General features: G+C 41.1%; 2 protein-coding genes across 3 annotated transcripts; one reads left to right on the top strand and one right to left on the bottom strand.

The window, feature by feature from the left end:
- The first annotated feature begins 202 nt into the window (after window positions 1–202).
- LOC122838437 (proline-rich protein 36) lies at window positions 203–15,499 on the top strand. The gene is made up of 20 exons (XM_044129080.1): window positions 203–669; window positions 1,323–2,629; window positions 2,716–2,858; window positions 4,708–4,899; window positions 4,981–5,251; window positions 5,346–5,473; window positions 5,898–5,926; window positions 7,193–7,227; window positions 7,401–7,569; window positions 8,936–9,095; window positions 9,182–9,296; window positions 9,394–9,428; window positions 9,530–9,608; window positions 10,032–10,066; window positions 11,683–11,749; window positions 11,848–11,919; window positions 12,024–12,046; window positions 12,150–12,183; window positions 13,974–14,082; window positions 14,166–15,499. The coding sequence occupies exons 1-20, from the start codon at window positions 661–663 to the stop codon at window positions 14,187–14,189; spliced, it is 3,036 nt and encodes a 1,011-aa protein (XP_043985015.1). The 5' UTR covers window positions 203–660; the 3' UTR covers window positions 14,190–15,499.
- Window positions 15,451–26,951, bottom strand: prkaa2 (protein kinase, AMP-activated, alpha 2 catalytic subunit). 2 transcript variants are annotated; one of them, XM_044129083.1, is made up of 10 exons: window positions 26,825–26,951; window positions 24,948–25,089; window positions 23,924–24,017; window positions 23,211–23,355; window positions 21,789–21,876; window positions 20,388–20,612; window positions 19,552–19,714; window positions 18,984–19,322; window positions 18,756–18,882; window positions 15,451–18,176 (listed from the first exon to the last, which is right to left on the bottom strand). In XM_044129083.1, exons 3-10 carry the CDS (start codon window positions 23,981–23,983, stop codon window positions 17,926–17,928), a joined length of 1,398 nt encoding a protein of 465 aa, XP_043985018.1. In that variant the 5' UTR covers window positions 23,984–24,017; window positions 24,948–25,089; window positions 26,825–26,951; the 3' UTR covers window positions 15,451–17,925. The 2 variants fall into 2 exon arrangements, with proteins under 2 accessions (XP_043985018.1, XP_043985017.1); XM_044129082.1 differs by having other exon boundaries at window positions 26,761–26,936.

Here is a 26,951-nt window from a genome sequence, read left to right as displayed (position 1 = left end):
CTGTAAGTACTTCTGCATTCTGCAACAGAGCTGGAATGTTGCCTGACCTCCATTACCTCATTTTTCCCCCCAACCCTCCTTTAATCTGGAAGATTCACACTTTGCCCACAGATTTGACTTGCACTAAAAAATAAAGATTTTAAAACTGTTCCGAGTTTTTTTTTATTATTATTTTTATTTTATTTAGTTGTCTAAATGTCAAAGACAAGCGAGGTGTTATAAGGGAAACTAGTCCTTAAAGAAGACTCATGTTGGTGAGTCACTGCGGCCATGCAGCTCCAGCCTGGTGGCATTCCACCTGTGTTTAGTCTTGCAGAAGAAGAAAAACTGAACCGAGAGTCACCGAGTTACGTTAACCTGAGCCAGACCCGTTTGTCGAGCTAGACTGTTTTCTTCCACATGACGAGTGAGTTTTTCATCTCCAGCCTTGTTCCAACCTAGAAACCATATTCTGCGCGTGTCCTGGACGCATAAAGGACCGCATTGTGGGTCTGATTACAGAAAGTTGCCTAACAACTCGATTCTCTCTCTCTTTTTAAAAAAATAATAAACGTTTACCATTGTCGTGACCAGAATGCGAGGCTGAAGAAGACAATTATTTGGTTCATTCTGGAGACTTTTTTTCTCTTTAACTTTTTTATTTTTATTTAAAACTTCGCGATGGATGAGGTGAGTAGGCTTAAATTAGCCACGTTACGTCTTACAATAAATATTGTTTAGGTAGTGAAACACGTGTATGTTAATGGCACCCGTTTAAATATTTCAACAGAGCTGCATTGATATGTAAACAGCTTGGACATGTATTAGTCCTAAATCTCGCTCAAACTGGTCATTTTTTATATTTATTCAATTTACAGTCAGTCCTCAGAACAAACCTTTACAGCCAATATAATAGGGTTTAATCCATTAGAAAACGAAATAATTGTAAGACTATGCCAAATATTGCATGGAGGCTCACGCCACTAGCCTTTCTTATTTTTGTGCAACAGAAATACACGTGCGCTAAGGTGCATGTTGTTGGCTGAGGCATTTATAAACTAAAAATAGTGGGAATGTTTTTGTCGAACCATTAAAACAATATGAAAAAGGAGCAGAATCACGTTAAAACCCAGATTTGGATAAAAGTCAAATCTACAAAAATGTGTATATGAAACAAAATAAAAACAGGGTGTGCACAATCCTCCCTAAGGGCAAAAATGTATGTGTACATGTTTCTATGACGTAAAAGCAGAAATAAAAGCAAATATGTTGGCTCAGTAAATGTTGTGCGTAGACTTTGTAATCCAGAACACTTCTGTTTCACTTTTGTTTGACACTTTTAGCAAGAGGGTCCGTTAGACTTCCAGGCGCTGAGGGCCAAGTTCCAGGACAAAGAATTCCTGCTGGGGCCACCAAAGCCCAAACCTGTTGTCCCTGAGAAACCAAAGGTCGTCCCTCCTCCTCCCCATAGCCCCACTCAGCACCTTCCGCCTGGAGCACGCCCCTCCCTGCTCTCCTCCATCAACCAGGCCTTGGAATCGAAGTCGGTTCATTCCCCCAGAGTGTTATTCAAGGAGGAGAACAAGGACAAGAAGATTTTTAGCCATGATAACTCAAAACCCAAAGACAAATCTGACAGGAAGAGGGAGAGTAAGGACAAGACAAAGGAAAGCAAGGAGAAGCTGAATGAAAACTCATCGGATCACAAGGAGAAGAACGGAAAGAAGCTTCCGTTCTTTGGGACACAGAAGGAGAGCACAGCCGAGCTGGTGCCAGCCTTGCCTCCTCCGAAGTCCAAAACACAGAGGAAGAAGAATATTCTTGGTTTCATAAAATCTTCCAAGAAGGATCCAGCAGCGACCTCAGCTGACCCCATCCTAGACTCTACGAACGTGAACCTTCCTGGACCCACGCCGTTGATCCCGTTGTCTCCTGATGCTGACGAGGAGGAGTCTATATACTTAGTACCGAAGCAGATCCCACGAAAGATCACCATCCCTGAATCCAACGCTGCGGTGGACCTGACAACCCTCTCTCCAATTCCCAGCCCTCCCGACTTCTCTCCTCCACCTGCCATGATCCCACCTACCCCAGCTTTCAAAATCCCACCCCCACAGAGTGAAACCCCACCTCAGATTGAAAGTCCTGCTTTGTCAGTTTCTGACCTGCCCAACCAAAGTAAAATTGCTCCCATTCCTTCCTTTGACACTCCCCCTCACCCAACCATTCCTGCTCCCTCTCCTCCACTTGCTAATGTGCACTCTCTTGCTAATGTCACAACTCCTTCCCCTCCAACCCTTGTGACTCTCTCCCATTCAGATGTCATGGATCCTTCTCCTCCACCCACTGCTCCTCCATCCCCTCCACCCAGAGCTATTTTCTCTCCTCCACCGATTTTTGCCAACTCTAATCTTTTTCCAGAGTTCTCTGCTCCTGCCACCGAGCTTCAGGCAGTAGCTGGTTCTGACGTGGAGTTGGCTCTTCCAGCTGCTGTGGAAGCGATGGACTCTACTCCTTCCAAACTAGAACGTCCCATCTCTGCCCTGTCCGCCCTGGATAGGGCGGAGGATATGAGTACTGGGAAGAGAACCCCTCCGAGTGACCCGAGGATCTTAAGCGCTCTGGAGAAGGCACGCAAGAAGGCCGCCAGGTAGAACTCCCCTCCAGGAGCTTGGTTTATTTAGCCAAGTTTAGTACGCAAATGATCACTTACAAGTATGCTTTATCTTCTTCCAGCCCCATATCTAGCCCCACTCCTCCACCCGAAGACTTTCCTTCTCACCTGAATCCCGCCCTCAGCGATGCAGAGTTTCCGCCCTTTGAGGAAGAGGGAGAGAAACTCCCGTCGATTGAAGCAGAAGTCAACTGCCCTGACCACAGTGAGTTTCAGCTCAGCTTTGTGTCTTTTCCCCCACTGTCTTGGAATTTAGTCTGAATTTATTTCACCTCAACATGACGAGCAGAACAAACATCCCAATTATCAGGATCTCAGGTATGTGCCGGACTGCTGCAGAATTTGAAGATTTAAATTGAACCAAAAGCGTGGTGGTATTCATGTATAGGTGTTGGAATAAATCTGTGAAAAGTCCCACACAAACAATAGGCCTAACATTCTTCTTCAGTGCCAGAAACAACTGAGCTGAGCTGTGAAGGTATGACAGCTATGATAGAGCTGCTAAGTTTCTTTAAAGTCTGAAAAAGCAGGACTCAAATTTAACCTAGACTCTCGTGGAGATTTTATATCCAGGTCATGAACTAATTTTTTACTTTTTTTTCCCTAAATCACATTGTTCTGAATGAAACATAAAAATTCTGTTTGAGGAAGTGCTTACATATTAAGAGTTGCGGATTTATTTTGTTATTTACCTTTTCTGTACTTGTAACTTTTCTAGAGCAGGAAACTAAGTTAGAAAACTTGAAGGTAGACCAGACACAATACAAGGAAGACTTTGTTTGTTGACAAATGTATGACTAACGACAACAACTTCAACACTGTTTGACAAGTTGGGTTTCCATGGGAAATCAATTTTCCATCGCACTTGTTTTTTCTTCCTCTCTTCCTTGTTTCATACTGCAGGCTGTAGAGTTTTAAAGGGATGTGTTAGACTGGCATAAAAATATAAAAATAAGCAAGGCCATGGCAACTTAATTTATTAGAACATTTCAGCTACAAGATCATTCAAAGAGCTTTACATTATAGAAATAAAAAAAGGAGTTTATTGAAATGGTAAATACAGAAACAAGACTACAAACTACAATTATTTATGTTCCAGGTAACAATATACATAAAACAATCAACTCTAACTAAATGGATTTGTAACCTTGATTTATAAGAACTCAGGTTCCAGCATTTTTATTAATTAAATTAATGGTTCTGTTATCTAGAAGATTTCATATCAATGTGAGTTTGTAGAAAAAGTGAAGAAATCATCAAAGCAGAGGAAAGCTGACAGCTGATCATACCGGTGTTTTGCAACAGATTTTTTTCAAATAGAAAATGTTTGTCGTAGGCCTATCAGTTTAAATAAAACACTGTATTAACAATCAGCACTTTAACAAAAGCGTTAACTTTTTCTTTGCAGATTTCTTAATTAAGCCTGCTGGCTGTAATCAGTGGCTCTGTGTAAAACCAAGCCAACAAGCAATTAGCATACATGCCAACTTAGATAATAAACGGCATCATTTTTCCAAATAGACTTGGATTTCCAGGTGTTGTAGTTGTTTTCACTCTCCGGGTGGAATGACTGACCTCTTCAATTTGAGTTAAATTTCTAAATATCAACTCCTGCCTGACTGTTAGCATACATGCTAGCATGTAAAGTAACTATGAAGGAGGTATTGTTTACATTGTCAAAAGGGAATGTTAAGTTTTTCACTGTTTGCTTTACTAAACTATGTTGGTTCTCCACTATTAGCTACTAAGCTAGCCAAGAGTGGAACAAACTTTCTCAGAAGTGTATAGCATAACCTTGTGCAGAAACACATTTGTAGCTGGGCTAAGAAAACACTGGATAAAGTATCAGTCTGTGTGACCAGCTGTTAGCCTTCCTCTGGTATGAAGATTTCTTCACCTTTCCACATAATCATGGTGATATGACATCTTAGAGGTAAGACAACAATTACAAACCTCACTTCAGCAAATTCAAGCTATTCCTTTAATGTGAGACTTTAAGATGTAAATCAGCTGAACAAATGTAAACTATTGTGATGTGATGTGATTCCTCACAGGGGCAGATTCTCCAGCATTGCAAAGCCTCACGGAGGAAGGGTCTGACCCTCCCCTAGTTGCGGTTGCGGCTCCTCCACCCAGAGGGGTCCTACCAGACCGTGAGACTTTGGGTCCGGCTCCAGAGAAACCTAAAAGACCTCAGTCTGTCAACTTGAGTCTGTTCATCCCCCCTCCTCCTATTATACCCGAAGGTAGTTTCACATCCACCGACGTTGCACTTGAAAATCTTTTCCATTCACTCGGGGATGCATTTCTCCATCTCTGTCACGCAGAGATCCCGGTTCCACTTGAGATTTTAGAGGCCGAAGCCACAGGCGTACCAGGATTTGACGATTCGGAGGATGCCTACAGCCCAGAGCTGCCGGTGTCCCAATGTGGGAATGAGGAGCACACGGGTACCGACGTTCCAGACGAGCCAACCCAGTCAGAGTTTTATGGCAACGGGATAACTCATCCAGAAACAGAGGTCCAACCTAAAACAGCATATGGAGAAATTAAGCTGGACAATCCTCTGCAGGAACAATCCCTAAAACCCACTGAGGAGTAAGATCAGGAAGTTCAGCTATTTATCTATTCAGTTTAAAGTGGCGAGTTGTGTCCCAAGAAACTGTGTTAATCAATATTTTGTTCCGTGTAGCCCTCAAGCATCACTCCAGAACATTATGTACGAAAGCAACGACGACGTGTACGAATTCATTAACGTCAGCTCCAGCAAAAAGAAGGCGAAGAGCAGCAATGGCAAGAAACGCAAAGCGCCCCCAAAAAGTAAGTCCAACACATTCTTCTTATTTAATACATTCTTATGCTAGAAATCGATATCAAATTTTGGAGAATTGATTGGAAAAGTTGCATTATGGGAAAAATATATATACTGGACATAAACCCAGGTTGTTGTTTTTTTTGTTTTATTGTTTTTGCATTTTACAAGCTCAAGTAGAAAGCTTCGGCTTCTAGAGATTATTCGGCAAAATAGTTGTGCTGAGGCTCCTTCACCCATACATGTTCATATTTTGCTTTTTCAGCGAGCATCAACTACTGTTTTCCCAACAAAATATCCAGATTTTCTGAATTTGAATGTTTCACATGTTTGCTTTTGGAACTTTAGTTGCTTAATCAATGTTTTTGAAGAAGACTCCGTTTCAGATTTCTGCACGCTCCAATGTGACCTTTTGTTTGCTTTAATTCACAGATCCATATGTCGAGATGGAACAGGCAACGGTAGGTACCGAGGAGTTTAAAGTTTCGAGGAGTTTTTGTATTTTCACTTTTGTCATGTTGCAACTGGAGCTCCAGATTTTGGGTTATATCTCGAGTAGAGAAACTGATTTTTTTTCTTCTACTTTTCTAAATACCGCAGTCAGACTGAATGGAGCGTGATCACCTAATAATGTTTTTGAAGATTTCCCTCAGATTTTCATTTGGATTTTGGTCCTGACTTTGACTGAGTCGTTTCCTCCCATGAATATGATCTAAGTCGTTGTGTTGTTGCTCTGGTTGCATCATTAGAGCTGTGAGCACCGTTAGTTTTCCGCCACTCATTCGTTCTGCTTCTTTGTTGCGTCTGATTCACAGGTTGTGGCAAACTGCATCCAAAACTTCTTGTGGATTTCTCTAAACATTTAATTTCCTCTTGACATTATGACCATAAAAGATGGATTTGCAGGTGGAAGTTGTAGATTAATGAGTGAATCTAGAGCTGATTGATCTCATCAATCGACTAACGATTCATTTTTAAGAGGACATTTTCTTAAAAACGTGATTTCTCTTATATCGAGAGTCGACCATCTTTTCGTAACGTGCTGATTTTTTCCATAATATATTGAATAATAAAAAAAAAAACATTCTGAAATTTTAACATTATTCGTGTCAGCTGTACTAAATACTGACTGAATAAATAGAAAATTGTGGTTTTCTCACATCATTTAACATATTTTTAGGTTGCTGAACAGAAAAACGATGAAAAGAATAAAACATGCGCGGCACTTAACTCTTAGCTCTAGAACTTCGCTCCATGAAGTGCATTAAATCACGACATTCCTCAAAGGCAACCTTGCTTATCTGCATCATGTTTTTTTTCTACCATGCTACAATTTTTCTGTGCTATCCCCTCCACTATTTTTTTGTCACCACATCCTCAGTAACTCCTAATTAAGGAGTTGACGCTGTTCTGTTACGCATCACAGATCTATTAAAGTGAAACTTGAGGAGCTTGTCGAGTGTTTATATTTCAAATCTGCATCCCACACCAGACTCTGTTTTGTCTTTCCCGGTCACGGGTGGCGTTTGTTCTCTAAACTCCACCTCCACATTTTCTGAATTTTCCGGAAAATTCAGAAAATGTGTATATCCTTCTGGCTGCAATGTGACAAAATGTGAAAATGTTTTTGATACTCTCAAAGGGCATTCACCTTCAAAATCAGAGGCGTAGTGTCTTTTTGTTTTCATCTAAAGCAAATAAATTTTTATCTCTGTGAATATTTACAGATTCAGGAGAAAACCAAGACGGGCAGGTTCGGCAGGTAGGACCTTGTTGTTGTTGTTGTTGATTTTTTTGGACCCACTTCTCCAGTTTTTTATTCCTCCCAACCTCCCGAGTGTCGTGTTTCCCTCCCTCGTAATCACCCCCTGCTGTTCAGACATGCCCGCGAGGCAAAACAATTGACAATGACGTGTGCGTCTCCTCTTCCCGCAGGAGCGAGAAGAAGCACACCTCAGAAAAGGCGGACGAGAAGGAGCTGAAAAAGAAGGAGAAGCAGCGGCTGGAGAAGGAGAAGAAGGAGCTGAAGGAGAAACAGGAGCGGGAGAAGAAAGAGCAGAAGGAGAGGGAAAAGAAGGAGCATGAGATGAAGAAAAAATTCAACGTGAGTCGTGTGAAACAGAAAAGAGGAGGAGGAGGTGGAGGAAGGTGGCTGAGTGGCAGAGGAGGAGGGCGGAGTAAATGTCTGGCCTCTCAAACCTGTCAGGATTCATTCCTCGCTGTGGCAGAGCTGAGCAACATGTGCAGCGTGACTAAACACAAGTTTCACCGCTGGCAACACCTTCCTCACATTAGAGATTTTTAACTCAGACCTCTGCTTATGGAGCAGAAATGTTGGAACAAGACTTTAGTTTCTACGGAGACCAGATGATAAAAGACCTTTCAGTATTTTAATCAAGTGTTTAATCACCGGTCCTGCATAGCATTGCCTCAGACGACGGGCGAGACACAAAGAAATGAATCATTTTTTGCAAACTGGTTTCAACTGCCGTGTTCTCGTTTCTTTTTTCCTCAGTGGCTTACAGATGTGTTTTTTTGTTGTTTTTTTTTGAAAGTCCAATTATAATTTCAAGATCAGTGATATCTGGTCCAGAGAGCGTGGATACGGTCGAGAAGAAAGGTGAACTGAGAGAATGGACACCTTTATCAAATTACAGTTCTTATTTTTAATTTTGTTTACTCAACATTGTAAGCATAAATATGCTTTGCCATCAGAGTTGTGGTGAAGCAAAGAGGGAATCGCCTGCTTCTTTGTGACTCCCAGTGGAAAAGCACAGATTTAAAGTCGCCCAAGGAACAGCCCTAAAACAGAGGCAAAAACTTATCTTAATGTGTTAAGATAGACATTAACAAAACAATACATGACAACAACAATGAGCAAAGTTTTAAAAAAGCCGAAGGTTTCACATCAAACTGGTTTGGGCTTCACTCCCCTGAATACCATCAAATTGGTTTCTGATTAGTTTTTTTTTTTTTTTTTTTCCCCCATGACTCATCGCTTTATTGCAGCTGTAAGATGATGGCTGGTCCTGATGTGGAAGGGCTGGTTGCAAAATGTTTCATAGTCTGTATGAAGCTAAATGACAAATTAATGTTAAGAAACATCTGAAAACATTTTCTCTGTTTCAAAATGTGTTTTGCCTAAGTGTCTGAAACAATCTGAGAAGCTTCATCCGCGATCCGTCTCACTTGTTGTTAGCTCAGACATTGACCCTTTCCCTCCCAATTCCCTATATCAAATAAGTCACTTTCTGTGAAAACAGTTCATTTAGGGTCTTTATTGTAGTTCCGTACCATCAAGTCCTTGTTATTGCAGTATTCCTCAGTGAGCACAATGGTGAGTTGTGTACTCACTTTCTTTTCCCATGAATTAGTGTTAAATGATCCCGCTAGGTCAGATTCAATTAGCATGACCACTTGGCCGTGTTAAAGCAGGGCCACTGTGTCACATCTCCGTTTGTGTGTTTCAGGTCACAGGGCATGAGGAAGCCATGTACCAGGCAAAGGTAAAGGTCACCACAAAGGGGCGTAAGCACGATCTTCCCGTCAAGACCGGCGACGTCATCAGCATCATCCGAACCACCGAGTGCCCCAAGGGGAAGTGGCTGGCCAGGGACAGCAGCAACACCTGTGAGCCGACAGCAGAGTGTTCGACTCTGGGAAAGAGAATGCGACGAAGCGACTCGCCTACAAAAACCTGTGTTTGTTCACTCTAGATGGGTACATTTCTGTGGATCACGTGGAGATGGACTTTAAGGAGATTTTGGAGCTGGGAAAGAAGACTCCCCGCAACAGCGCCATCATCGAGGCCGACGCCACCACAGACGGCATGTACGTGTCCCCACCTCAACACCAAGTCCGTCAGCAGGTAGAGGAGAAACCGACGCTGTCCTGATTGACGAGCGTCTGCTTTCTGTTTCTTTCGCAGGGTGCTGAATCACTTCAGTCGTTCAGCGGAAAGCTGTAAGTGTTCGCGAGTGGCGCTCCTGATTGGAGCATGAGTTGAATCGGTCAGCAGCTGTTTGTTGCTGACCGCTTCTTCATGCTGTCCTCGATGTTTTCAGTCTCGGATGACAGTGAGGAGTGGACCTGTGACGACGAAACGTTCTCACCCAACCCTGAAGCTTCTGACCAGTTGCCAGGGTAACCTGACATCCTCGCTGTATAAACACAAAATCCTACCACGTATTTTCATCTAGTTTCTAGAGCAAACGTCCTTTGCACTTGAAATAAGACAAAACTAACTTAAAAGTAACTTTTCAGCTAGATATAGAGGCATATTTTTTAGTAAATACCTATAACTGGAAAAATATCTTCCGATAAATGAAAGTATCTGGATGTAGGACTTTTAATCTACATTCAATAATTATTTTCTTAAATCAACCTTACATTACTTTTAAGTGAGGTTTGTCTTATTTCAAGTGTACTAACGAGACGAAATGAGACAAATACTTTTATTATTTGGTTTTTGCAGTGCAGCCTGATTACCACATTTTTGACACAGTAATTGATTGTGATTAGTTCTTAATCACTTTTTTTTTATTTTACCTTCTCTTCCCTCCTCAGGGTTCACACACGGACTATCTCCATGCCAGAGATGGGTAAGATAGACATCATAGATTATACTCCATATTTGTTGCTTTCCAGACAGGCTCACTTGAAAACACTACCTTGAAGGCAGATGTTAGTACTGATCAAGTCAATGAAATGTCGTACAGCTCGTTTCCTGAAGCTCTACAATCACTCTGATAATATTTTGTACACCAGAGTCAACTGGTGGTAAATCGTGAACTGCACCTCTGTAGGTAACGCGACACAAATCGTGGTTTCTAGAATAAAGGAAGATCATTTTGAAACTTTTTATTAACATATTTGGTACGTTCATTTATAAAGGGTGGGAATTAATTAAGCAGCATTTTGGATTATTGTGTTCAAGGTAAAGGTGCAGAGATTTTTCAACTTGAGGCTATAAATGTCCTTAAATATGCAGAACCCTGAGGTCGAATTGCTTTATGAGTTTTACACACCTTTTTATTAATAAACCACACAGCTACATTTTTGGGGGCTTCTGACAATTGTATACTTGACCTACTTTTATAATTAGCTCACAAATAAAATAGTTTACAGTACCTTCCAAAAGTATTTATACCCCTTGAACTTTTCTAGTCTGTGTCATGTGACAAGTGCAAAACTTATAGAGTGTGTTTTTTGGAAATTCCTGTAAAAAAACAAACAAAAAAAACAATACAAAGTAGAACAAAACTGTTAAGTGGAGGGGAAATTATGTTTAAAAAAAATTGAAATAAATACCAGAAAGGTTGGGCATGCACTTGAGTTCAGCCTCCCTCAGTCAGTACTTTACAGAATAGTAAATTGAAGCCTTATAAAATATCCAATATAACAGCAATAGATTGGATGAAAGTGGTTTTGGCACATATCTTTAAATTTCAGTTTGGACTTTTGACTGGATCTTTCAAACACGTTCTCACTTTGTTTTGGTTTTTCGCATAAACTCCCAATGAAATACTACGAGGTTCGTTGTAAGATGACCAATCGTGGAAAACTTTAAACGTCTTGAATGTTATGGAGAAATCTACAACAGTCCATTGTCTAGAAAATAAAATGCATCAATGCATTTGAGATGAGTCTGTAGTCAGAGATCCAAGAAAAAGTGAAAATCTTGCAGCACTACAGTGCTGTTGCTTTAAAAGAAAATAAGTAGTTAACGTTTCTTGTGAAAACAAAATTTGTGTGGATTTCCAAGAAAAGGCATTCAAGTGACGTAACAGGTGTGTTGATGTATAGCAACAGCAACAAATCCAAGCATCTTTGATGAATTCAGTAGTATTCAGCTGTACTAGTGAGCATATAATAATAGCTTAATTAAGGCAAAAGGTAGTCTTAAAACCTTAGTCTTACTTTTAGCACACAGAACTTATTACTATTTTATTACAACAGGTTGGCAAGTATTTGTTTTTCTTTGTGACCTCTAGAGTCACAAAGTTTTTGGATTTTAAAATCCTGTTGCTCTGCATGCCTCTTGGACTGAATCACTGCTTTGTTACTTGAAGGACAAACATGTCGATTGTGTAACCGTAAAACTGTTAACCATCGAAAATGTGTTGATAAGTTTCAGGTTGTGTCATCCGAAAGAAGATTTTTAGTTTTATTGCGACTTGTTACCAATAATTGGTTCTGTTTCATTTTCTCTTTAAAGGAAACCAGGACCTCGACATAAACCACCAGCACAGCCACAGTGACATGAGCGAAAACCCTCAGATCCAGTGAGTTCATCTTCTGATCATTTTGAGCCAAATAAATAAATAAATAAATAAACAAAAGTTTGAAAATACTGCATGGTGTGTGCCTATCTTTGTACCAGAGCGAGAGAAGAAGCACTTTACAAGTTGGTGACATTCTTCAGCTCACCGAAATCTACGAATCCAACTCCAAAGTAGGTGTTTTATAAACATCCTGATTCTGTGCACATTTTAAACTTTGCTGATTACTCATTTGTTGTTTTTGTTCTGGTTTTTCTTCTTCTTTTTTTTTTTCAAGTGAGCCCGAACCAGAAAAAAGGAGTAAGTTCAGCTCAGTCCATCTTATTTTTAAATTGTTAGCTTTATTACTTTTTTTTTTTTTCTGCTCAATAATTTTTTAATCTTCATCCTGGTTTCTCTGTAGGTCCTACACCTGTGCAGGAAGAAGCCGCTAGTGCGTAAGTAGCCCAAAACTAACGTACACACACACTCGCTCCAAAAAAATCCCAGACATGTTGCTCAACCAGTAGACAGACAGGTTCCCTTCTTTTTTTGTTCGGAATGAGCTGCTACGCAGGAAAAGATGTGAACGTGTTAGTTTAGGTGTCTAAGAGAAAATCAGGTGGACTGGAAAATCAGTCCGATCCTCCCAACAAGCCGGGTCCAGTTCAGATGCAGACACATTGTGATCAAAACACTGCGACTAGGCATGGCCTGGGTACACAGTTTAAGGTCCGCCTTTTTAAGAAAAGCTTTTGGCTTCAGGTTAGGTTTGAAATCTTCCATCACACGACCTTGGTTTTTAATTCGGATTCATCCAGAAACTAGCCGTGATTGGTTCATCTAGTAATTACTTGTACACACGGCGTTGCTCATGGACTGTGTCTAGGGCATTGGACTTTCAATAAGTGGACTACAGATGAGAAACTGAAGAAAACAAGCCGGTGATGTCAGCGTAAAAGCAACAAACCCCACCCTGATGTGGCAGAACATCAAATTTTACCTCCTTAATAGACACACACTACATAAAACAGGCGTGTGTGTGTGTAGTGAGTAATAGACATATTTCATAGATAATAAGACAGGACTTGATAATCCACAGGTTGCAGCTCGTTTCCTCCTATTACGACCCAAGTTAGAAGTGTTTTTTGGTTTGTCAGTATACGCAGCAAAATAACAGTATTACTCAGGTTCAATGGAGCAACACCCATCACTATTATAAAGCTGATGCTAGGCAAGGCAGTTTTATTTTTTATAGCTCAATTCATTCACAGGGTAATTCCAGGCTTCAAGGAATAGAAATAAGACATACATCAGAAACAAGAAATATAAATGAAAAACACATCGTATGAAAACGAACATTGCAATGCAAATATAGGCTAATGAAATGTTAAACCAGTCTTTGGACTTTATGGATGAGTGGTCATAAACAGACATGTTTTCAGTCCTGGTCTAAAAAACAGGTTCTGCACATCTCAGGTTTTCTAGCAGCTGTGTCTGGATCTAAGGATCAGAGAAATTAAATACTGATTTCTTCTGTTTAGTTCAAGTTCTCAGAACAGTAGGTGACCGTGTCAGATGTCTTGAGGGGGCCTACATGGTTCATACCTGATCAGAAACTCTGAAATGTGCTGCAGAGATTAAAGGCCATTGAGTGGCTTACAGACCAGCGAAAAGTTTAAGTTCAGTCAAAGAGAGTCAGTGCAGGAATTTAAGGACTGTTGTTTTGGTATTCATTTTGTGGTGTTGATCAAAACTCAAGAATTTTAGAAAGCTGCAGCTGCCCTAATTCATTTTTGATTGGTTTTACCAAAACCTACTAGAGAGAAGTGTGTGTTCTGACAGATGCACTGATGGATACTTTGGACACAGTGACAGTGGGAGGCATTGGTCAAGTGTTAAAGAGAAACATTAACTTATATGTCATCAGCAAATTGGGACCATGTATATTTTGAATAAAATCAGTCCAAGAATAAAGCCCTGAGGAACTCCATGTGTAATCTTTGTTTGCGCGGATTTATAATTATAAGTAAGTATACAGTAACTTTAGTAGCAGGAGGAATAATTGCTGATTTTCTGTAATAGGAACAATGAAATGATGTTATACATTTTTGATTTCAATATTTGCGTGAAGAGCATGATACTCTAGTATTTCTACTGGCCTATACCGAATTGTGATAGGATGGATATACATGGGTAAGTGCAATATGTATCCAGTCATGATGAATACATAATTACTTTTAAACAGGCCACAGGAAAGTTCAACTCCGGAGACAGAGTTTGACCCTTCAGCCGTCATTTTGCCTCCTCCTGAAATGTACGCAGACTCTGTGCTGGATTCATCGCTGTACAGCGAGGTGAGGAGAAGTCATACAGACTCTCCCAACATCTGCCTGCCTTCCTGATATGTTGAAACAATGTTTCTTTCTGTTTCTACCAGCCAGTCAAAAATCTCCCGCGTTGACCAGGATCTTCCTGCCGTGGCAAGCTGCAGCCATGCGATCCTTTGCCAAGAAACGACATCTTCCTGACTTCAATATTTATCTGAGAACTGCAAATATGGATCAATACACTGAGGAGTGAACCAGCGTCTAGGCAAATGGATATGTTACTACTGTTCCTTGAAGATGTTGGTAGGAGGATTCTTTGTGTTGGACCTAGATGAAGTCTCCTTTTCTCAAGAGAGAACATAAAAGCAATAATAAAAACTTTACAGACTGACACAGACTGGGCAATACCAGAAAAGTGCAACTTGTGGTGGAAGTAAAGGATTAATTAAACGGCAGTTTTTCTACTTTGCTATGCGAACTAAGGGAGGTCTTGCAATCAACTTTTCTTCAGATTAGCCGTCAATCCAAAGTTGGATCACAGCTCAAATAACCCGACAAGAGCCTGAATCTTTCTCCTTGTCTGCATGAAGCGTCAAGAAGAGTAAAAGTCTCAGGGTTTGCTGCAAGGGACTGAATATTTGAAATGATCTAAGACATAAATAACCACCTTCTGCTTTCTCCAACAATTTAACAGTTTCCACAGAATTATCCGGAACTGGTCAGTTTAATTTCCAAGTGTTTGAATCACTGTTTGTTTTTTTTAACTTTACCTTTTCTACTTTTTGTTAAAATTTCAGATAACCACTTTAGCTTGTTTAAGAGTATGTATCTGTTGTTGTTGTTGTGATATTTAAATAATCACTGATGTAGAAAGGGATAGTTTTTTTTTTTGAAGAGAGATTCAATGAAGTTTTCTGCAACAGTTTTCTTACCTGTAGTAGAAAGATGAATGTAGCGCTGGATGGTTGCCTGTTTTAGATTGCAAACAATTTGCTAAGCCTGGGCTAGCTACTAGCTTCTACATTTCTATGGACTTAATCACTTTTCTACAACTCACTGCAAAATGGCATCTTTCCAACAAAGGTGAAGGAGAAATTGCTGATAACTTCACAGAAACCTCACTTCGAAAATTCCAGACCGCTAGGACCGCTCTTATGTAATGCGTTGCATTACATAAGATCTAAGGACTGTGATGTTAACTTCAGAATGGCTTCAGCGCTTCTACAGGTCTAAGTTTTGGATAAAAACGTCAACATCCAGCTTTCTTTTCTATAATTTAACGGTTCTGCGGGTGTCCATGTCACGTGCCTCTGATGCGTCCTCACAAACCGATGTCGAAACTTAAATGTGTGTGTAAAAGCTTGGTAGTGGAAAGACACTCGAGAACGACATTGCTGTTTTTGCATGTTCATTTTAATTTTAATAAATACTCCTTAAAGTGCAAGTCATAACAGTAATATCATGCAGTGCATAACAAGGTCCAAACCCCAATCTTAGACACAAAGATGGAGAAAGACAAGCACACACACACACACACACACGCACACAAAGAGAGACACACACGCCAACAGACAGAGGAAAACACCTTTGTACAAGATAACAGTAAGTAATGTGAACCCACACACACACATCAAACACTCACAACATAGACGGGGTTGTTTAAGGTCACCATTTAACTACAGCTAAACAGAGAGGATAGCTTCGCAGTGGAAAACTCTCCCTTTGGTAAAATCTGTATTTCATGAGGCCTGCTGGTACGTTGCTGAGGATTGATGAGTAACATGCCACTGCAGCTATAAAAGGGAGTGAGCTACATCTGTTGGTAAATACTGTTTATATGAAAACAGTTTGTATACATTCGACCTATCTCTTCCATAGATCTTGTGCACCCATGGTTTTTTTTTTTTTTTTTTCGGGCAGCAACGCGGCGGGCCAGTGCATATTTATAGACAGAATCTGTGTTATGAGGAGAGTCTGGGTTATACAGCTGCATGTATGTTGCAGGTATGCAAGTAATAAAGGGTTTCAGCAGAGGATTAAAAAGTACAGCTTGCACTGTTTCAAAGAAAATGCATCAGAGAGTCTTCGTTCCCTTTAAAACTGGACGGACTTTAGACCCAGTCCTGCGGTCCAGACTCAAACGCTTTGACATCACGTAGACGAGTGTTGGGCGGTAACATGTCATAGTTGTTCCAGCAGTGATAGATTTAGCGACAGGGGATGTTGCTCGTCACCCAGGGTGGCAGGCTAGGAGTGTGGTGTGGACGCACAAGAGAGGGAATAAAAAGGCCAAAGAGTTGCAGCCTGGATGATTTTTCTCCAGCTGTTGTGCATGTAGCTAATGATGATGGAGTTGGAATCTCATAGCTTATGATTGAGAACCAGTTAAAAGGTTAAAATAGGCTTACTGTAGACTGATCAAATAATTCTGCTTAGTTACACCAGGCTGTAAAGATTCACCGCTGTGTGCCAATATTTTCTTTTTAAGGTTTAGTGTTTCTCACAGTATTTTGAAGTCTGAGATCATCGCACTGAAATTTAAAACGGCCTCGGGTGATTTAAAAAAGTGGTTAAAGCTTAATTTAAAGAAGCACTCCGTCCGTACCAAGAATCGCAAATCTGAAAGAATCCATTCAGTAACATCTGTGAGCGCTCTTGGAGTGTGGAGCAGTGAACTGAGCCCAGTGAAAAGAGTGAAAGTGCAGACGGGACAGTCAAGAGGAACCAAACGGGGCAGGCAACAGTACACAATAACATCAAGGTTGAATTGTTCCGACTCCAGCATCTCCGACCTTCCAGGCTTTAAATGTAAGACACACGACAGACTCTCCCTCTGACCTTCGGCACGCATCAAACGTTCACATAAACATTGCGTTGCATTCTTTTAAGGCATCTGTGGGCTTCTGTTCTCCTGCGGCAGTAACACACCACCTCACATGTCACACACACACACACACGCAAACACACAGAGTCGGTGATCTCCAGACTGACCGCCTCACTCCGATTCAAGTGTTTTACTCGCAGCTTGAAAAGTTAGCGCGAAGATGTTTGCAAGCCTGAACCGTTCCAGAGCCACATCTGTTGTTATTCAGCTCAGCGCCGACTTCCTGAAGTCGCAGGCCTCCGTGTTTTTCTAAACTGAAATTGTGCTCAGGCGCCGCTGAAAAGCCGAGCGGCAGCTTGCGTTATCAGAGCCATTGAGTGTGCTGAGCGTCGGGTGAAATGACACAGGCGTGTGACGCGGTCAGATGGCGTGTGTGTGTGTGTATGAGCATGTGCGGCGCGGGGCAGTTGCAAGCAGAAAAATCAATGTAACATCCAACTGTCTGCCGTGCTTTGTTAAATTATTCAAGAATTCGTTCAGCGGAGATGTTTCCAATAGAACTAGTGTTTAAAAAGGAAAATCTAAAAATAAATATGAATCTGATATCTAAATAATATTCTTTTTGGTATATACTTCGATCTACAATAAAATATAAATATACATGAATAACAAAAAGCTTCTGTACCAGCATTATAAAAAACTTGAACTCTATGAAGTAATGTTCCTCCAGACACACCTGTTCTAGTGATCGGTAAGACAAGCGGCAGAACTGACCTCAGATCAGCGTCTGAGGCCAAGTCAGCAGGATGTCCGGTCGTTACATGTTGACGCAGCTGATAAAGGACAGAGGGGATTTGTGATGGTAAACTAGACCTTTGCTGACTCTGATGCGATTCTGACCTCTCCCTTATTTCGATTTTTTTAGTATTTTTTTTTCTCTGGCTTCCACAAGTTCTTTGATACATCTCGGATTCTGCAGCTATTAGCTCTAAAACGCCCCCCGCCGACTTCCGGGTTAACAAGGCAGTTTGGGATTTAGCAGGTTCTCAGCGAGCCAGCGCGGTGATGAGACTGGCGCACATTTCGAAGAAGTCCATGGTGTGAGAGCCCTGACGCGCGGCGAGCAGTGGGGAGCTGCCGGACAGCGAGCCCGGCAGGGAGGAGCTGAGCTGGGGCAGGTCGATGGCGGGGCTGGCCGAGTCGATGCTCAGTCGGGGTCTGTGGAGGCCGGCGGTGGAGCCCGACCTCTGAGGGGTGGACGACCCAGATTTAAAGCCGACCGCCTCCATGATGTCGTCTGTGGGTGACGTCACGGCAGATCGACAAGGCAGTAGAATTAGGCAGCAGATCATTGAATTCCTATGAAACAAGCCTCAAAGTGTGTTGCTAACTCTGCACCACAGGGGTGAGCTAAAAGAGAAAGCAGCTTGAATGGGAATTTCTGACTGCATGTTCTCGCTTCATCTAAAGTCCAGATGTTTAAAAAAAAAAAGAAAAAAGACTCATCTATGTATAAAGTGCCTCTTCTGACAAAATATTACTTAAAGCCTGATAGTTGGCTTAATAAGGACAAGTCAAAGCATGGTATTCTCTTGTGATGAACCAAAAAAAACAAAAACAAAAACAGTTGCAAATAAAACTGAATGTGAACTATATTTTTATCTAACTTCCACACCCAGAGCAGAGTGGTAAGAGGGGCAAACTGAAAAATTCCCAAAGCTCAGTTAGAGTACTCCAACACCGAGCAATATATTTGGGTCATCAAGTCTCAGTAACTACTATAGATGCTATCTATTTGACAATCAGTTGTTCAAAAGTTTAAAAAACTGATGTCTGTAAATTTTGCATTTTGAGCATAAATATGTTCACCACTTACCATCGATGCTCTTGAAGTCGAGGAGGTAGGATCTGTTGTCAACTTGGTAGAGCTGCAGGCTCATTTTCACCAGATTTCCCGTTACTGGATTCTTCCGGCGGACACGCAGATGATACGGGTTCACCACCTGCCAAACAGTAACCAAATGTAGACCTGCACTTTTAAGTTACGATTCTTTACCTTACAAAAAAAAAAAGGCAAATAAAAAAAAAAAAACAACACTGTTACCTTCCAGTCAAAGTTGAGTTGTTTCATGGCTCTGTACACCTCAGCCATGATGTCATACGGTCTGCTCTGACTCCTGATCCCCAGGTGCCATTTGGCTTTCTTCACAGCGAGCGGTTTGGGCCGGGTTGTGTTCAGGGCATCCAGAGGACAACGGGATTTGGGGCTGTCGGCCAGAAGTGGGGGCATCCTCTCTGGGTGGGGTTTGACGCCGGGGGGCAGCAGCATGCCTTCTTCTATGAAGGAGCCCTGCGGAGGACTGGAGGCCAGGTAGAACTCGCTGGCCTGGGTCATGATGCGTCGGTTATCTATGATGAGGTGATAAGCTACTGCTAACTGATCCTACAAACACAGAGGTAGAATTGGAAATGAAACGTTTAACTGTTTTTGAAAATCAGTTTCAATTTAAAGAATCAGGAAAGTGTCTAAATAATATATTGCACACGTTAAATATTTTCTGGTGTGAGGGAAGAGGATGCAGAGGATAGAACTAAATGATGGTCAGATGATTTGCTGTTTCGACCCATGAGGAAGACGTTGTTGCGTATTTTCTGACAGGGTTTCTGGGTACCTGTGGATCGCCGCTGTAGAGACTGGAGACCACTTCAGACTCGGTGCATTCAAACTTCTCACACACTTCCCTGACCGCCTCTTCGTCCAGCACGGTGGCATCGTACGATGGGTCTTCTGGGAACAGGTAGCCCGGCAGGTCCTTCTTAAACCACTCGTGTTCCCTGAAGCAACAACGAAAGGCCACGTGCAAAAGTAATAATTAATGTACAAGAGCTGCAAAAAAATGTGTTTGGTGTAGAAATTTCCAAGTGACAAGATTCTCAACAGTCATTTGGAGATGTTTTTAGCGATCGAAGAGAGGCATGAGCTAAAATATCTTCCAATTTACAGCTCTTGTTAAACTTGTGGGAAGAGAGGACACAGTAATAATAGTGCATTTAACTACCAAAGACTATTTCACCAAAAGAAAAGTTTTGGTTTCTTCAGATTAAGAAGAAAAGACAAGATGAGAGGAAAGGTTAAAGTCTCCAGAAGAAGTGATTAGAGGTGGTAAGAGTTTTCATCCCCAAAGGAAAAAGTACCAGGCAGATGTGAATGCTTGAGTGCCTCTCATGAAGAGGTATGTATGTCTATAGTGTTTGCATAAGTTTACCTAAAGGCATGTCATTACGTGTCAAAAGTGTTTTTTGTTTGGGTATTCCCTTTCAGCACCACAAGGGGAGGGGCAACATTATGCGCGACAGGTTTAAAGAGGTTGAAGTGTTGTTTTCAACATACACCAAGCCTGTTTGGTTCCCTACTGGGACCAAACAGGCCTTGCAGCAAATCCTTGGGGCTCAAAGCGGCTAAACAGCTGATTAAATTGGACTCGGAACACACAGCGCGACTCGTTACCTGATGTCTTTGATGGTGGCTCTCTTAAGTGGATCCACCTGCAGCATGAGCATGAGCAGCGACGCCACGGAGCGGTTCAGGTACTCGGGGATGTAGAAGACGCCTCCTCTGATCTTCTTGAACAGCGTGGGGACGTGCTCGTCGTCAAAGGGCAGAGTGCCACACAGCAGGGCGTACAGGATCACTCCGCAGCTCCAGATGTCCACCTCTGGGCCTGCGTACAGCCTGAACGAGAGAGGAAGATGAATGAAAACGCTCTTCACTGCGTTCGTCTGCAAGATGTCGAGTAAAAGCTGCGATAATCTGCCACATTTCTCACTTCCAACAAAAACATATAGATGGTTTTGCTGAAACACGACATGCACACGTTGACACGGCCACATAAACGCAAAGTTGTGTTGTTGTCTGAAGCTTCTAGCTTACTGCCAGATTTCAGTTTTAGTCTCGTCCGACTAGAGAAACTTCTTTAACGTGTCTGTGTTCCCAATATCAAATGTGGAAAAAGTATTTGCGCACATATTAAATTACAGAGAGGGAAACTCCATGCACACCAAACGTCTCCAGATTTCTTGCTGTGAAAATATAAAAATAAAATGACAATAGCATTTTCCTTCCTCTTCACAGCGATGGATGACTTTGAATTTGACAGTCAGATAAAATCCCAGTAAAATAAACTTAGCCTGTAATGTAACAATATGGATGTAAACTGTGAAATGAAGCTAAAAATGGCTTGATATTAGATATAAAAACTTAATATGAAACAAGTCACTCTGTAAGGTTAGACAGCCCCATTATTTACTGATCTCTTTACGATAGGCTGGGAAAGTACTGGGCCTCTCCTCATTTGTTTATCTTTCATTTGTACATTGTTTCAAAGAGGTCTCAAAGAACCAAATCTTAACAGCTTTGAAATATTTTTCAATTTGTATTTTTCTCACAACAAAGAGCTTTTATTTTCCCATATCTGGTTCTTCAAAACTACCCAACACTTTTTTATTGGACAACAAGGCACCATGTGACAAGAAAAAAAGTAGAAAATTGACTTTTTTTTTTATTGGTAAGGGCCTAATAAATATTAGGCTTGACAATGATCCAAAACTCTCTGACAATTCAGTGTAAAAATAACTTGACTAAAAATCCTAACTGAACCTAGATAAGTGATCTTTTTTTTCATTGTGACCCAGAATGGAACCAAAGGCAGCCAACACCAAAAGCAAACCTATTAGCTTCTCCTTTAGCAGGCAAGAATACTAGAGGTTTGTAGATTTATATAAATCACTGCTTCTGCTATTCTCATTACGTCTGTTTCTCAGGCAGTGGTGACTAAGGTGTTTCCTGAAAGCCTAATACCTAAGAACATCCATCTGAATTATTCATGTGATTGCAAATCTAAGCACACACCTTCCTGAGATGACCTCTGGAGCTGCGTAGTTGGGCGACCCACAGCTCGTTCGTAAGAACTCTCCGTCTGACATCATGTTTGAAAGTCCTGTAAGCCAATCAGAAGGCAAGCACAGATTAACAACCGTCTTTTATCACTCTGACAGTAACAGGCAAGACCCAAAGAGCCCCCTGTGATCAAATTATTGCCTTTAATCCTTCGATACGGACAGGCTAAATTGAATATTGCCATGCAGCGAGGGCAGAGTTACACACTGTGGACACTGTGAGATCTTTATCCTCCTTCACCCACCAAGAGCCTAAGCTCTAAATACAAAGCTCTTCTAATTGGATGAGCCTCTCTCTGACTAACACAGCCTGTGCCAAACACCAAACATCAGACAGGGTGCGATTTGCTGACCTTCACTTTATCTGTCCCTGAGCACTCCCTCTCTCTCTCTCTGCTCACCAGAGTCTTTTAGCTCGAAGCCAAAACACTTCTCCCGCTGTAACCCTCAAACCCCCCGCCGATTCCTTCCCTATCAGATGACACTGGGCCTCAAGGCTTCCTGCCAGACTTGATATGAGACCTGGCCGTTGCTAAGGGACGTCTGGCGGCGCACGAGGACCCTCGCCTGTGTCAGAAAATATTTTCCTTCTTTCTTGGTCATATTGCATCAGCCATTCTGTCTTCAACCGGAAAAATGAATTCTCCGACAGGACTCTGACGACGTCCTTATTCGTATTTGAATGTAAAACTACAGTAACGTAATTGAAGCTTAATCAAACTTTTACTTAGTAACTCTGATATATATTCTTCCTTAACCGTTATGAAAGAGGGGCGTCCAAAAGTTTGGTCACTTAGGCCGATATCGTCAAGTTAGAAGGATTTGAGGGCCAAAAGAATTTACCTACTCATCAATAAACTAACTATGCTACACTTTAATTAAACAAACAAAGTAGTCAGATTTGTTGTTGGAAAGAGAAGTGTAAATTATTATAAATAAGTTATGATTTTCTTTCACTGGTATGCAGGGTAATAAAATATCTTATTAAAAGAAATTTGCTAATTTTCTAGATTTCTAGCTTGAAAAAACTAGAACAAAATTTAGTCTTTTCTGAGCTGTAACATCAAGATTTAGGTCACTCTTTGTGAATGCTTGCTTTAGCAAAGTTTAATAAATTAATTAAAAGAATATTTGAGGGCAGCAAAGTCAAGTTTTGTGTAAAAGTCGATAGATAGATTTGGTTCTTACAAGCAAATGCAAAAAATTTATTTAAAGATAAATAATTGGTGTTCTCGCTGACGTTTTCTATTGTAAACTTTTTACTTTGTCTGTCACAACTTTGCCCTAACTAAAAAAATAACATTTCTACGTACATCAAACACCAGGGTGCACTTTGGACGCCCCTGCCTTATGGTGTATTTCTATGGGATCTTACCAAAGTCGGCAATCTTGGCGTTTTTGTTGGCGTCGAGCAGGACGTTCTCGGGTTTGAGGTCTCTGTGGACCACCATGTGCCTGTGACAGTAGTCCACAGCTGAGATGATCTGCTGGAAAAGACGGCGAGCTTCTGAGTCCTCCACCTAAGGGACACGGCGGGAGTTGAAATGCATCAGACGTTGTCTGATGCAATTCAGCTTGATTTTTCCGTTTTTCTTTTCATCTAAGGTTCTGTGTTAGACGTGAGAACTGAGAGAATAACTGCACAATCTTTCGGTAACAAATTCATGTCTGATCTTGTGGCTGTATTCCAAGATTTATTCGTAAACAGACTGAAAGTGTTGCCATGCAAATAGTGAAAGCTGCATTAGTTGGTAAGAGTAACAAAGAGCTAAATTAAATGCTAATGGAATATGATTAGATAGAACATATTTTCCTGAAATGTACTTATATACAACAGGAATTATGTTGCATCTAAATGAGCTGAGTTTGAAGATGCAGACTTATTACAAAAACTGGAGTCCAGTTCACAAAAATCTGGTTTTGCCTGAGTCACTGACTTATTCTTCATAAGTATTTTTAGATCAATTTAACAGAACTGTTGTAAAGTACACTATTTAACCTACTTCAGAAATCTCCTTCATAATTTAACCTAGTGATTCTGAATATTAATATATACATTAGAGCAGTGGACAGAAAGTAGTGTTTTACCCTTCCGTTTTTGCAGATGTAGTCAAACAGCTCGCCTCCAGACACATACTCCATGACCATGAAGAAATCTGTTGGTGTACTTATTACCTGGTAGCTGGAACAAGAACACGATGTGTTAAAATGAGCTCACTCCAATTTGACTTATAAACTCTGTTTATAAGTAGAGAATTTGTCCCCAACTTGACTGAGAACACAAAATAACAGCAAAGCCTGACCGGTGCAGGTAATTCTTTCATAAAGGTCGGGTTTATTACACCGCAAGATCAACCTCACAAATTGCTGCTTTGGGAAGATTCTGCACTTCATCACAATCTACTTCACTCCTGTTAGTGGAGCGCTCCAGGCCCAGTACCGTGAGGGGAAGAAATCCAAATTAAGTCTCAATCCTTTCCCCTCTATGTAAACATGCAAAGCTTTAATGAAGTCAAGTTAATAAAATCACTGTGATCCCAACATCTGGAATGTGTTGCTTTGGTCTGCTTGTTGTTGTGTAGAAGATGCTGGAAATATATGCCTCTGTCTAAGTCACACAGCTTTCCCGGAAACGACCTGAGCGCTCACACAGCTGTCACCACCAAACAGCGTGAAAGTGTGTACTAAACCCGACTCTCACCTCAAAATAACACAGAAATTGTTGGGTGATGAAAAAATAAATAAAATCCGAATGGTTTGTAAGTGAAACCTCTATCACCTTAAGCAGAGATTTGAAGTGGAAAAGGGGAGTGGATTACTTCATATAGGCCCACGCTTGGGGGCTTGTGTGTGTCTACAAAAGAGGTAATGTTATTATCTTTGTGTGTTCTGACTCGTGGGAACCCTGTAGACATGACCCGTACAGAACCGCGATAGTAAACACGCAGGAACAAGGAAGCCCTGCCACCATAAACAGACAACACAGCATAGCACAATACCCGCATTAAGCGCAGCCGGATATAGAGTGCCGATAAGTTTGATGCCAGCTGCTTGTCAGCAGAGAGGCTCTCACACTCGCCTGAGGAGTGTGTTGTTGTCACTCTCCACTTACAGCTTGATGATGTGGGGGTGTCTGAACAGTTTGAGGTTCTGGATCTCCCGCTTGATTTTCCCCACAACATCGAGACTGCGGATCTTCTGTCTGTTGAGGATCTTCACGGCGACTTTGTGGCCCGTTAATTGATGTTGTCCGACTGCAACAGCAAAAAACACAAGCAGGGCGTCGGTTTCATAAATATGTGGAGAATTAAGGCTCAACAACATGAGATAATTTTTGAAACTGCAACTGTGTAAACCTTTTGAGCTCAATGGCACTGTTGATATGGGGAAATAGGCTCACCGCGCAGGGCGGCATCAGGTCAGGAGTGGCACAAACATAAAGATATGAAATGGGTTGAAACCTGCATTCTATTTCTTTAAAACAAAATGTACTTTTTTTTCTCCTTTTTTTGCTAAATGAATACTCATACAAGATTAAATATCGGTATTCAAAAAACTAGTGACTGACAGGAGAAAAATAAGATGAGGGCGATATCGGCGACAGATTAAATCCAATCAGATCTCATTTTACCTGCATGGAAAGGCAGGCTGTTTTTTTTTTTGTTTTTTTTGTTTTTTAATAGCCAATGGGACTGGAAGTTGTTTCAAATAAAAGGGCAAATAATTCACCTAAGTTTGGGCAAATGTTTTTGTTTTTCCCCAAGATGTAGAAAGCTCTAGAAATCCATTCTTCTATGACTTCATAATTCAGTTGAGTAAAGATAATATAAATTTAGCAGACTAAAACTAAAATTACAAGACAATTAAATTGTGAATAAAACCATAGTATGTTTTATTTAGAAAACTAAAAGTAAATTAAAATTTTAATTAATGCATTGACTATAGGAAGGCTTCAGTCATTTTTCATACGTTTCGGCTCTTATTTTTCCTGTCTTTGTTGAGGGGTGTCGGACTTTTCTGTCAAAAACTGTGAATTGATAATATTATTGCAACTGTCAACACTTTATTTTTATGTTTTATTTATTTATTTTTAGCTGTCGACGCTTACCTATGGAGTTGAACAAAATAATACATTTATAAAACATTAAATACAATTAACTTTTTTATTATTATTATTCTAATTCGGCATTAAAATATCTACTTACAAATCCTTTTTTATGATTTACTTGATGTTATAAATGGTATAAATAGTAGCTGAAGATGAGTTAGCTTAAAACATAACTTAAGCTGCACTCTCAGCAAACAGGAGTGTAGGGTGAAAGAGCTCGCAAGGTCATTGTGAGAGCACCAAAACTAGCTAAGAGAAGATAAATACCCAGCAATGTGCTTTTGAAGCACAACTCAGCGTACGTGAATGGCGTTCTTGCCTTGACAATAAAAGCTAACCCGGTGTAAACATACTGAATTACCACCCGGTACACGGGTACCTTAAAATCCGTTATCTACAGTTTTAGGCTTACGACCAAACTGGTCGGTCCATGCGTCTTTCATAGTCCTGATTAAAAATCCCACCGCAACACAACGGTTCCTTTATTTTTAAACACAACAATGTATAGGTGTTAATTTTGGTTTTGAATCTCTGCTCCCCTTCGTGTTATTACACCTGCCACAGCTGATAATTGTGGCTACCAAGAGGTTCTTCGGTGAAAGAATTTGACTTTGAAGCGGTCGAATTCGCAGACGTCCTCTACGCAAAAATCCAGTCAGAGTCCGCCTCTAAAAGCGTAGAGTTACGCTGACTGCTTACTGTCAAGTTCAACACGGTACGCTATGACAGGAGGCAGGGCCACTAACGTTAACTACTCCGACTGACAGCCGTAAATGCACATATTTACGTTTGACGTGACACGAAAACATGACTTAACTCTTTACTTTCCCGAACGTCCCCACTCCGAGTGTGTCGCCGAGGATGTAATGGCCGATCTTTACCCTGCCTTCGTGTTTCTGTTGCTGCCGCTCTGCCATCTTCTCCGTTACCGACGGCTGGGCTCGCTCGCGCGGTGCGCTGCGGTGCGGTGGGTGTGCTGCTTGTCTGCTGTCTGTGGGGCAGCACGGA

This window comes from Gambusia affinis, linkage group LG10 (genome assembly GCF_019740435.1).
Source record: "Gambusia affinis linkage group LG10, SWU_Gaff_1.0, whole genome shotgun sequence".
Classification (NCBI taxonomy): domain Eukaryota; kingdom Metazoa; phylum Chordata; class Actinopteri; order Cyprinodontiformes; family Poeciliidae; genus Gambusia; species Gambusia affinis.
This window is presented reverse-complemented; position numbering and strand designations above follow the sequence as displayed.